The 12,519-nt window shown below is 47.3% G+C and overlaps 1 protein-coding gene across 1 annotated transcript in view; it reads right to left on the reverse strand.

The window, feature by feature from the left end:
• The window catches only part of XPO7 (exportin 7), a gene marked incomplete at its 5' end in the record, with an annotated part of 25,902 nt that extends 13,640 nt beyond the window's left edge, over nucleotides 1–12,262 (reverse strand). Inside the window, 11 exons of the mRNA XM_010136491.1 lie at nucleotides 681–874; nucleotides 1,539–1,711; nucleotides 2,272–2,418; nucleotides 2,644–2,763; nucleotides 4,085–4,158; nucleotides 4,666–4,831; nucleotides 6,967–7,071; nucleotides 9,206–9,271; nucleotides 9,886–10,052; nucleotides 10,618–10,711; nucleotides 12,095–12,262. Coding sequence (XP_010134793.1) covers nucleotides 681–874; nucleotides 1,539–1,711; nucleotides 2,272–2,418; nucleotides 2,644–2,763; nucleotides 4,085–4,158; nucleotides 4,666–4,831; nucleotides 6,967–7,071; nucleotides 9,206–9,271; nucleotides 9,886–10,052; nucleotides 10,618–10,711; nucleotides 12,095–12,262 — 1,474 coding nt within the window. The remainder of the gene's footprint in view (nucleotides 1–680; nucleotides 875–1,538; nucleotides 1,712–2,271; nucleotides 2,419–2,643; nucleotides 2,764–4,084; nucleotides 4,159–4,665; nucleotides 4,832–6,966; nucleotides 7,072–9,205; nucleotides 9,272–9,885; nucleotides 10,053–10,617; nucleotides 10,712–12,094) is intronic.
• Between the last annotated feature and the right edge of the window lie 257 nt (nucleotides 12,263–12,519).

The following is a 12,519-nucleotide window of genomic DNA, read 5'->3' on the forward strand; positions in this document are numbered from 1 at the left end:
CAATCAGTGTGGCATTTGTTCTGTCAAAGCACTCCTGGCTGGTGGAGAAGGCAACATCATAAGGAATTTTGCCCATACAACCCATGAGTGTCCTGTCTTAGGGGAGACAATGCTGTTTCTGAAGGAGGAGAAGCAGCCTCCACACCTGTGCTGCTGGCCCAGCTCCTCCGCGAGAGGGGAAGCCAGCTAGGGGACTGGAGTGGGGGCATGACACAGCTACACCTGAACCCCAAAGGAACTGGTGCTTTACGACCAGAGTTAAGCAATTCCCAACCCAACCAGCTGTGCAAGAACAGAACCTCCACACTGAACCCGCCCAGTGCTGTGGACAGACACCCTCCTCCAGTGGTACCAGCTGGAAACCTCACTCCCAGTTACTCATTACCAGCCACCGGCTGGAGGTTTCTGCTACATAGCAAGTGGGGAGGTTCAGATCAGCTCTCCCCACCCTGCCTCAAACAAAAGGGATGGGGCAGGACTGCTGACCCACTGCGGTTGGGGAAACCCTCAGAAGTTGTCTCTGAAAGACTGGGCAAGGAGACGCACTGTATCTCCTCAAAAAGGGATGGGGTCGGTTGTAGGACAGCAGTATCTTCAGCCAGCGCTGCTGTGTCTTGGGAGCGTCTGTCCACACCCATACATGTCTATACCATACGGGCACCTCCTCCAAGCGTGCTCACCTTCCTGCACAGCAACGTCCATGGGGCTGGCAGTGGCACTCTGCAGCAGCTCCTGGTAGGACTGGGCGGACTGGTCAAAGAGCTGCACGAGCAGAGCGCAAGTCTTTTCGTACTCGCACCGGCCGATAGTGGACAGCTGATCCAGCTGCTGCTGCACAAGGCCGGTGTCGTCCAGAGGATCCTCCAAACCATCCCTAAGCAGCAACGAAATAGATTAGAACAGAACTTAAAACGCAGCGATAGCTTAAACCAGAACAGAGGCTCATTTCCAGCAGGGAGAGGATGCTTTCCCAGGCACACCACCACCAACAGAAGTCTCTGCTTCTACTGTTTGTCACGATGGAGAGCGCCACGGACCAACGGAATCACCCGATCTGTGCTGCGGCCATAAATCAGAAGAACAGCAGTGGTTTGGGTGGAAAGACCAGCAGGACCGGGGATGAGTAAGCTCTTCCTACGCCCAACACCTATCCAGGTCTCTGAACAGAACGTGCAGCGCCAGAACAAGGCCTCTCTTTGTATGACAAAGCCTTCCAGCTTCCTCAGTGGTTTAGTTGCCTTTTCCTCTAAACACACACACCTTAGCGAGCAGTTTACTGCAAACTCCAGAACTAGCTAAACCAGCTGTTCCTCCCTGAACAGGGATAAGCCCAGAGAGGCTTTATCTTCCTATACCTGACCATTTGTTTTCACCAAACACACACAGGGTAGAATTCATCCCACGCTGCAACAGAGTCCTGGAGGCTGCTCTACACTCAAAGGAAGAAAAAACAACAAACCAACAACAAACTCGTAGGTATAGTTTGTGCCACCCTACGGCAGAAATCTAAAACCGAAGGGAATCGCACTTTTTCTTACCGCAAGATGATGTGCACAGACTCCAGCCGGGATGTGATGTAAGCTTTTGTGACTTCTGGGGTGTACGTTTCGAGCATGTGAGGCTCGGTGGCTTTGACGTAGGGCACCGACGCAGCCAGCCGCTGCCACAAGCTCAGGAGATAGTGAACGCTGTTTGGAGCGAACTCCCAGTGCTACCAGCAGCCAAGAGAAAGAAACAGGAAGGAAACCAGTGAGTTTCGGCCTTGGTTATCTTACAGAATGTACACTTTAGAGCTGTTTTCCAGATAAATATTAAAATCTAACAAAAAAGGCAAGTTATGCAATTTTGTTTTACTGTGTTCTTCATGTGGTTACCAGCTGTACACCAGTGGAAAGCTCAGTGGGAATATGGGATGATATTCCTATTACCAGCAATCTTGCCACTGCATTTTAAGAGTGAAATGATACATAATTCTAAAAATAAGCCTTATTTAACAAGTTGGGTTTTTTTTCCCCCCCTCCTAGGACATGGAAAGCCTCTGGAGACATAGCAACGCTGCCGGCCCCCACGCACCGCTCCTGCTCCATTCAGGAGGAACTCACAGAAAAATCACTGCTATACAGCAGGGTTCTGTCACAGTCTGCAGGGCGCTGGGAAGAATGACGTACGGCGAATTTAGAGGCACAGAACAGACAAGAGGGTGAGAACGTTGTTTCGAGAGAAGACAAGGGGCATAAACCCCCCTTGAGGATAAGGAAAACCACTTTGTACCTGCAGGCTGGTCACGGTGAAGTTGGCAATGAGCCGGATGACCTCGGGGTAGTTCTCCACCTTCACCAGCTCTCCCAGCTGGTAATTGCTTTTCAATCGGGCCAGCAACCGGCAGAACTCGTGGTAGTTATTTGGGTCTGACAAACTCTGAGAGAAGAAAGAGAGGAGGAGAAGAACTGAGCAAGAGCATCACTTCACGTGACATGGGGGTCAGCTGCAGGATTTATGGTGGAACAGTTGTAAGAGGAGCAGAGCAGCGAGGTGCTGCAGTGCCACGAGTGGGACAGGTACATTATAAAGCATTTTTGGTGAAGAAACTCGATGCAGAGTAAGCAGAGACACAATTCCACTCACTGCACCTGAAACACTCACCTGGGGGTTTTCCAGTATTCTTTTAACTCCGTCAACGAGATGAGATAAAAACTTTGCTCTTTCCGCATTGTTGAAGAGGGATCTGCGTACAGAGGCGATCTGCACCAAGCAGGACAAAACCTGGCAGGGGCACCAAACGGGAGGGATTAGGACAACAAAATGAGCAGCAGTTTCCTTTTCATGACACCACAAATGGTTTAAACCTGGCGCTCTTTTGCGTGCTATACAACGGCTCCTTCACTTCGAAAGTGGATTGGGAAGTAGAGCCATCACCTCTGCAACGTTGTGTAAAGGTGTGGAGCTCTGGCTGAGCCAGAGTGGGGATAAAAAAACCACATCACCCAAAGGAACAACTTCTGCACTCTGACAGGCAAAGGTGTGTTCCTAACTCTGCTCCCAAACACGCTGGGATTTCTTCAGATGGAAAATGTGGATCTCTTGAGACTGGAAATAAACTACCCATTGGCAGGGAAAGCTGGTAAACGTGACACAGGCTTGGGAAAGCACCGCAGAAGAGAGATGGGAAATTCAATTGCTCTCAACCCAGACCTCTGAAATTTAAATGAAGAGTAAATTCCAAGGGTGCAGCAGTGAGGGAGAGGCTGGTGAACAGGGCCTGAAGAGCACCCTGCGCTCCTTGCCCCAACTCCCTCTGCCCAGGCACTGCCTGCTCAACCAAACATCCCGTTCTTGCTGGCTCTTACATTTAACGATCAAAGAGGCAGGACAATTAAAGGCATAATTGCTTCAGATTTCCATTCAGTAATAATAATAAAAAAAAAAAGAGTCTCACACTGTTAAAGTCTCTCATGAATATTTGAGGCTCTAAATGCAGCATTAGCAGCAGCCTTTCAACATAATGAACAGTGCTCAGAGCCTCAGCGGAAAGAAATCCTTGTGAAGGACCCTTCCCTCCCCAGCCAAAGGGTATGTTTTCACTGGAGCATTAATTATGAAAAATATTTATCTGATAGATAAATGCCTAGCAGGCAATTTTTTTCAAGAAGTAACCCAGCCTTCAGTTCAGTTGTGCTATTGGCCATTTCATCCAACTGGGACACGGCCTAGTTTTAAAGTGTGGAAGGAGAAATCACATTCCTCGGTTGCGCTCCCAGACTTGCTACCTACTCGCAGTATGGTTTAGGATCAACTCAGTGGAAATAACATAAGCTGCAACCCTCAAAAAGGGCTTCCTGGCAGCGAGCAGGCACCAGCTATGTAAGGACAAAGAAACAGGTTGGATTTCCAGCAAACAAGCTGCTCTGAGGCCGAATCCAAACCCTGCAGATGCATCAACGCCCCCCTCCACAGCAGCGCTGGAGCAGCCTCCCTGCTGTCACTACGGCACACGGTGTTTTAACCTACGGTCAGTCTCCCAAAATGAACCCTACAAACACTTCCTGGTAGCGGAGTCTGTGAGGAAAACAAATGCTGAACTTACCAGAGGAGAAAACGACGGAGGGATGGAATGATAAAGATCAAAAAACAACTGGAGGGTTGAAGAATCCAAGAATGCTGAAACAAAAGGGAGCATTTTACTGAGAACACCTTCCCATAGGGCTAACGCTTATCCTATCAACCAGGGCACAGGCAATGGTCACTGAAGCTCCGGACTGTGAGAAAATTTCTGAAGGATTTTTATATTTTTACACAACTGGCTTTTCTAGAAACAAATTACAGGGCAATATTTTAAGAACATAATCTGTGAAATGACTGGGGAGAACAGCAAGATGGTGAGAAGAGGTGCAGTTATTTGTTATTTACCAGGCTTTTTTTTTAAAAATCACTGTTTTCTGAGTTCTGGCTTGGCAGTTCTAAGACTGGAAGGGCAGGAGTATTTTTACAGCTCAGGACAACCAACCCAAACCGACCTGTGTTGATAATCCCACGGAGGAAAGGCAGGTTTTACACCTGGTGCTGCACACAGAATTTATTTGGTAAGAACCGAGAGGGCTTTAGCAAAGCCCCGGTGCTGCCCGGGGGGTAGGCTACAGGTTAGCCCTCTTCCTCCAGCGAGATTACCTGATCTCCAACTGGTTGGGATCTGCACAGTGCAAAGATCATCTGAGGACTCGTCTGTGGATGTGCCAATAAAATCGAAGTTCAGGCAATTATGCGTGAGCTTGAGAAGCTGCATGAGCAGACCATGCTGGCTTTCATCGTTTAGGTTCAGGTTCTTCCCAGAAGCCTATAAAACACATCAGATTAAAGAAAAGCGAGAGGAAAAAAACCCCAAGGTGACACAGCTGAGTTTGAGGCAGGAATTCAGCTTTGAACAAGATGTGGCCATGAGCAGGTTCACATGCTAGAAGCTGTCACCCACTTCTACAGACAGCGGGTGTTTGCTCTTCCTGGTCCCTGCCCTGTACACTCAGCTTGTACTGCCCAGGGGAAGCAGCCAGCTCGATGGCTCGCCATTCCACCGCGAGATTCCGGAGATAAGGCACTTCTCATCAAGGCTCAACACATTTTCTGCCTGACAAGCAGCCAGCAGCAGGGAATCCTGCTGCTCCGCCCAACCCTCACTTGGCAACAAGCACATCCACTTCTGCTGCTCCTACAAGCTCGTTGATCTGCTACCAGCAGGGACAACACGGACACTCGAGTAACACCAACAACCTGACAGACACAATCTGCTGTGTCATTTCAATGGAGCCCTCAGCTCTGTACTGCAGGGACAGGCCAGCCCATGTACTCCTCGTATATCACTGTACTTAAAACCAGCTTCCTGCAGCTCCCTTGCTCTCTCCACAAAGTCCTACTCTTCTGAGACTGCCTAAACGCACCTCGGTTTACAGGCATGGACAGACATGAGCCCTGGTTTCTCACAGCCCAATCCTCCCCACCTGGAAGGATCACCTTGAAAATTCTACTTTCTACACAGAAGCTCAAGACAGTTACTATTAGTCAAAAAAAGACAGCTTGGGTAGTAGGTGTTTAATTGCAGGAAAACAAGGCTGTTGCAGGAGACAACAGCAAACCTTCCAGTCTGGCTTAAACCACAGCGTCCCAAGAAACAAAAGTGGGATGATGAGGAGGTAGGGTGGGAAGCTCAAGGCTCATCCTGAGACGAGTCACATCTTTCTGCTTTCTCCCATGGTCATGCAGCAACAGCACTGCAGGCAATAGCTCAGCCAGAGCTCCACATACAGGGCTGGTTTAATCCTCTCAGTGGAGCACCAGCACCTGATGAAGTTTCTCCAACAAGGCTGGGCGGCTGTAAGGACCCTGTCCTGCCTGCACCTCCCAGGCGCTTCTTTACCCACAGCTCGAGAAGTCCTTTTATTTCTGAGACCTTCAACCTCCCATCGAGTGCACCTGAACTAAGTGGCGAACTCCGGAAGTGCCAGAGCTGCTGCGGTTCAGGACAGGTGCAGGGTAGCACCACCGTACAAGATTTGCTTCTTTCAGAAACCAGGAGAACAAAGATCAAATCACACCCACATACCCACTTACTGCTGACAGAAGCAGAGCTGCTCACTTTGAAATACCTTTAAAATAAAATGTCCTTTTCACTCTTTGTGCTATTTGTCAACTCTGACACTTCACTCAGCTGGAGGGATAAAAATTAAACTAATCAAATCGGTGCTGCCACCACACAGGCTTTCCCACAAAGGGATGTTCATGCAGGCACTGTTAAAACTCCAGATGGACTTTTTAGGAAAGAAACCTGATGCAAAATTGAAAGTTTTCTTCAGATAATCCTCCTGCTTACAAAATATACACGTGCTACTTCAGCTGACCAAAAAAATGTGCTGGCTGGCGGCAGAACCCAACCCTAGCGCGGAGCCCAGTGTTTGCATGGCAAGTTAACTCACGTGTGAGAGTGAGCACAAAATAAAGACCAGGAGAACACAAGGCAGTCTAATATTTCTCATGAGTTAAAACACCAAGGACAATCTTTAGTCTCAATCCATGAAACATATCTTCACCAGCACTTTCCCTCACCATGTGGGTTTCAGACCGAAGTTAAAAAGAGACAATGACTTATTTTACAGGAAACCTCTCTGGCATACTGTAAATCAAACTCCTCATCTCTTCCCTGCTGCTTTAAGACAGGAAAGTTTAACCCAAGGCTTATGATCCAGGCACGTATGTTCAATCAAAACCATAGAAGGGAGTTGTGTTTCTGTATTGTGTCATGGTCTTTTGTTTTCCTTAACACAAACCGAAGTCAAACCTTTCCCATAACACAAGTCCAGAACATGGCTTTTAAAGCAAGAGCACTTGTTTCAGAGGAGTTTCAGCAGAGGAACTTCAGCCCACAGTCTGTCGTCCCAACAGACAGCCCCCAAGCGAGATGACGAGTGACCATTTCCTTACCTGTTTCAGTAAATTGCATGACAGTGTGAAAATATCATATAAGGATGAGTCTCGGAAGGAAGAGGCTATTTTCCTGTGCTTGGTCAGTGGATGAGTAGTATCAGCCTGAGCAGAGAGAAAACCAGCACTTAGAACTGATGGGCAGTGGTGGAACGAGACCAGTAGAACCCATAGGAATCCTGTTAAAGCACTGGGACGTCCAGTGTCCCTCCCCAGAGCGATGTCTCACCAGCTGGCTAAACCAGGGGGAAGAGCTGCCACTGCGGTATGTGCTGCTGCTGCAGGACAGGATAAACTCCATGGATAAAACCCTATTTACTGCTGATGACAGGACTTTCCACCCACAGCACTTACAGTGCAGGTTCACTGCACCCCTGCCAGAAAGCAAGGCTGGCTTTACTCTCCAGTTCATTTCAATCTCTTCAGCAGCAGCATTTTCAACAGCAAAGTCCTTTTTGAAACCTGAACACTGCTTTCTGAAGTGCTCCGAACTCCTGAGAGTTAAATCCTACCCGAAACCGTGGGGCAGACACATGGTCAACCACCAGCAACAATCAACCTCCAGAACCACCCCACGGAGGACACAAACACTCTTGTCTCTTACGCTACAGAGAAAGAGAAGCCCTGCATCACCCAGCAGCTGGTGGCAGGTCAGAACTGGACTTGGATTTGTGCTCTAACGACCAAAGGATCATTCCTCAGCTCATGCCATGAGATCGAGGTCTTTAAGAAAGTGAGCATTATTTACTCTCCCCACAGTTACTACAAATCTCACATCTTTCAGGGCAAATGAGCATTTCCTTTGTCTTCACCACAAGGTCACGCGGCTTAGATCAGTGACCTTCTACAACCCGGTGACACTCAGCACCTCCAGGCAAGTCTGTGCAGTACTTACAGGATGGAAACTGATACTTCAGAACAGATACTAGCACTTGCTTTTGTTTGAACTGCCAGCTTTTGGAACAAAAGCTTCAGTAAACAGAGCTCTAGAAAATTTGTCTCTCACGCAACGTAGTTGGAAGTTTAATAGTTATCCACAAAAGCCTGAAGAGAAGCCCCAGAAGGGGTTCTGGGGTGGTATTTTGCCATGTACCCATACGTGACCCCGCTCTGCCGAGTGGGCATGTTGGCAGGTTTATTATTTTGCAAGTAATTGCAGTTTTACACTTTCCAAGATGAGTCACTAAATCCAGCCCTGTGCAACTGCTGGCACAAAGCTTGTTTAGGAATGAGTAGTAAACTGTGGCAGATTTAATACCCAAGATCTCAGGAAGAGATTTTTGATCAGTCTTTAACTTTGTTCTCTGTTTATCAACCCGTAAAGCCTCTGGAACTGGGACAGATGACAGTTTCTGACTACTCTCCTGCAATCAGGAGCTGTGGCCCTGTACAAAGATGCTGACAGACACGTACTAATTTAGTGAGGTAAAGTGACTTGTTTTCGTCCTTGATGCACGGCGTGAAGGACCAGCCCTCTGCGGAGATGGAGTTACGGGTGCACTGAAGTCTGGGCAAGCTAATGGTTACCTTGGCTGAAGCTTTTGGAGGAGATCTATGGGTTAGGAATTCCTGATCAGGCCAGGCATGAAGAATGGAAGTGAATTTGGGGTCTGGAATGGATGCAGAAGCCATCTGGATTCCAGTGCAGGGCTCAGGAAGTTGAGAGTCCTGCATAAAGGACTCAGCCCTGAGAAAGCGGCAGAATTTCAGAACTACCTGCTGGGAATTTTATGAAATTTAGTGCTGAATGAAAAAGACACTGTAAAAACGTGCACAATTTGTCAAATCCTCTTTGTTTCATCTCACGGGTCATATGGAGCAGGGAATGATCCATTCGCTTCTTGGCACAAGAGTGCTGGAAGCTCAAACGATGCACAGGGACTACAGAAGGTGCCAGAGACATCCTCACGCTCGGGGCTTTGTCCTCACTAGGTAGGTGCTCAGCACTGCTCCTTCTTTTCATCTCAGAATATTACATCAAAATATGAGAGAAGATGGGAGATGCCAGTGAAACAAAACAATTCCTCGGGACAGGAGGGTTCAGCATCTTACCACGACAGTGACAACAGTGTAAAAGTAACAAAACAAAAAAAACCAAAAACACCCACCACAGAGCAACCCCCACAACGAAAAAAACCAGACAAAACCCCCCAAACGACACACAGACACACAGCAGGACGCAACAATATGAATGAGAAAATTGGACACTTACTTCACTGAGGAAGGCTGTAGCACTTACTTGATTAATTTCATTTGTTAGTTGGGACAGGATTGTCACTCCTATGATGCAGTGCTCTACACTGTCCTGGGGAGGGAAGGGCACACGCAGGGAGTCAGCAGGGCCAGCAGCTTCTCAGGAGGCTCCACCCTCACTCCCAGACCTTTCTGCTCGAAGACTTTAGACATGTTTGTCTAGAAACACTTTATCTTTGTAGCATTGTGACCAGAAAGAAACCCATGAGCCATACCAGAGAGAGATTTTAAAATGTGCTTTAAAAGTGCTCCATGTTAACAACGCAAAGAGCTCCTGTTACAGCTAATGAAAATAGGCTCCTTTTATCGAATAGTCCGATCAATGATTTTGTGCTATGCCCAAACTCTGAAAGGATTTATTTACGTTATATTTTTTTAAAATCAGTTTGTTTAACAGATGCTGTGGTAAAACGCGTGGCAATTTCTGCAACATCAGAATGAGCATTAAATTTGCCAGATGAAAACTATGGGAAATAAACTTTTCTTTTCCCCACCCTTTTATAAGAGCTGACCCGTGCTGTCAGCTGCTCAGCATCAGCAATCACCATCTGACCACCAAACGTGCGGATGAAAACAGGACGGAGGATATTAAGGCAAAACGATAGCTGAAGATGCAGGGACTTTCAAATCCCAGAGGGTGTGCATTCATCTTACAAAACATCTGACCTGTAAAAACCTTGTGACATCTGTGATCACGTTCCTGAAGACATATTCATCCTTCTGACAGTCAAACCAGCCCAGCTTTGTGATCCTGGCATACAGCTGGATCAGTGCTTGCGTGACGAACGTTGCCAGCTTTGGCCTAGTGGCAAGGTAGTTGAGCACATAGTTCCCTGAAACACAGAGGAGAGGGGGCTCTGTAGACAAAACCGCGGCAGATGGAGCTGGGGTGGTAACACTGATGGGAAAAAGCATCTTTCTGAAAGCTGTTTAGAAAAATAAATCCGCACAGTAGCGGGTTAATACAAATATTGACCTTTTACTTCTGCTTTTAACACACTAAAGCTGTGGAACAGTCTGAAACGTGGTTAGAGACCAATGAGAGCTCTTCCCCACAAGCCTGACTAGTTTTGTGCTACCAGATCAAGCCCAATCCTCTGTAAGCACACGCCAATAGCCAGGAGAGCTGAAGAACTTTCCTTTCAAGACCTTTCCCTGGGGATGACTGGCCACAGAAGAGTCACTCTCTTCCATGTGGACAAATTCTGTATATTAGCTGTCAACTCTGCAGCTAATGATAGAGATGAAGATGCCACCTCAGAAAAACGTTTCTTTGCCTTTCGGGCAGCCTGTACCTCAGGACGGCCAAACTGCAGCGTGCAGAAAGCCTCTCGTGCGGGGATCAAAGCCCACAGGACAAACATTCCCACTGGTTTGGTTTGAAAATTAAGTACTTACGAATATCTATTCGCTGTTCCAATGGTAAAGGGTTGTTTGTGCGTGACACGAGCTTTGTAAGGCATGTAGCTGCCAGTAACTGGGAGTAGGACGACTGTAAAGATAAAACAATCAACACACAAAGAGAAGTTTACTGCACGCTCCAGAAGAACAAGCAGCAACACTGGATTTAAGCTAATTGCTCTCTGGAAATTTGAGTTTAAAGCATTAATTTGATGGATAAGGCTAAATACTCTACATAGCATTTATTCTGTGTTTTTATAGACAGTAAAGAAAACCAAATTAGTGTTTAAAAAAAGCTTTTAAAACATGGAAGAGAACAGAACCACCAGTGAAGGTTCTTCTCTTCTGTGAAAACTGGAAACACAGGCCCTGCCTGAAGTTACCTTAAACATCACGTGCCGAAAAGACAACTTGGAGCCGTACGAGTACGTTACGATACATTAAGCAGCACTTATAGCTTCCACTTGATTACTAAATACAGGTGAAAATTTATTTCTTACAGGACAGCACAGAGACCACTGAGCTGTGATCTAACTGAGGGACACAAATGATGGCATTTGACCACCTAGAACCCCTGGTTGCTCCCGAGCCTGTCGATTCCAGCCAGGGAGCACTTTGCATGCTGATCTCTAGATTAGCATCTTTCACTGCAGAAAGCTGAGCATACAAATGCAGGAAATCTGGTTATTCCAACATTCCCCAGGAGACGTGAGTATAAAGTGAGTTCAGACTGAACAGAACATCCCACAACCCTCTGGCAAGGGTCGGAGAGGCAATGGATCACACAGAGCGAAACTAGGCTCTAGGACCTTCCCTTAAAAAAATTGAATTTATTTGTCCTCAGGTAAAGCAGTTACTAGCTTCAAATCAGTTTCCCTTGGATTCACTGGACTTTAGATTTAACAAAATTTAACTAATTCGCTTTGTAAGTTTGCTAAACTCGTGAAGTGTCACCCTTCTGCCCCTCCCACCCCCTCCTCCAGGACTCGCTCTTTACAACGGGCTGTTTCACATTTCCTATTTTTATGAACCATTCTGCTAGGCATGGAAGCTGGACACACATTCTGCCAAAAGTCAAACCCTGCAGGATCACGTGGCAAAGCCATTTTACACATGATTTGTGCTGATAGAAAGTAAAACCAAATGGCCACTTCAAAAGCAGCAGGCTAAAGAAGTCAGGCAGGATTTACTGCCAGCATATTTCACAGCCTTGCTGTAGCACTAATTCTAAAGCACGTGATCTCATTTTCCTTGATTTAAACCGCTGGATTATTCAGACAACACCATAGCTGGGGCAATTTTCCAGGGAAATGTTCCAGAAGACAGGTTCCCCTGTGCACACCCCATTTTCTCCCCAAAGCCCACGGAGAAGGCAGGGGTTCCTCCAGCCTGGAGGAAATCCCACTGCCAGGGTGACGATTTCAACTTGACTAAATTTCAGGTACATTCTGGACGGTTCTATCGGTTTACATACACTCCCTCTTTCCAGAAGCAGCTGGCACTTGCTCAGGCAGTCTGGGCTGTTGGTGAACTCAACCAGGGCTTTCTCTGCCTGGAGCCGTGTCGCGGTGTCTGTGGTCTCATAGAGCTGCTTGCACAGGTTCTCGAGCTGGGCTAGGCTCTGGAACACAGGAACACAAAGCTGTTAGAAACATGAGGCTTTAGCTTACAGTCCTAGGTCCATCCACACACCCATGTAGATAACTTCATCCTTGGTGCATAGGAAGGAAAACAGTCAACTTGCAGGTTGTTCTTCCATCAACTAAATGTGTTTAACAGAAATTTCATCTTACTCCTGACAAAAGACCATGTCACCTCCACGCCTGCACCTTATTTTCACCCAGACTCAGGTACCCACTGCCAGGGCCAGCGTTCTCCCAGCCTGAACACACGCCACAG

This window comes from Buceros rhinoceros, unplaced genomic scaffold (genome assembly GCF_000710305.1).
Source record: "Buceros rhinoceros silvestris isolate BGI_N320 unplaced genomic scaffold, ASM71030v1 scaffold26605, whole genome shotgun sequence".
Classification (NCBI taxonomy): Eukaryota; Metazoa; Chordata; class Aves; order Bucerotiformes; family Bucerotidae; genus Buceros; species Buceros rhinoceros.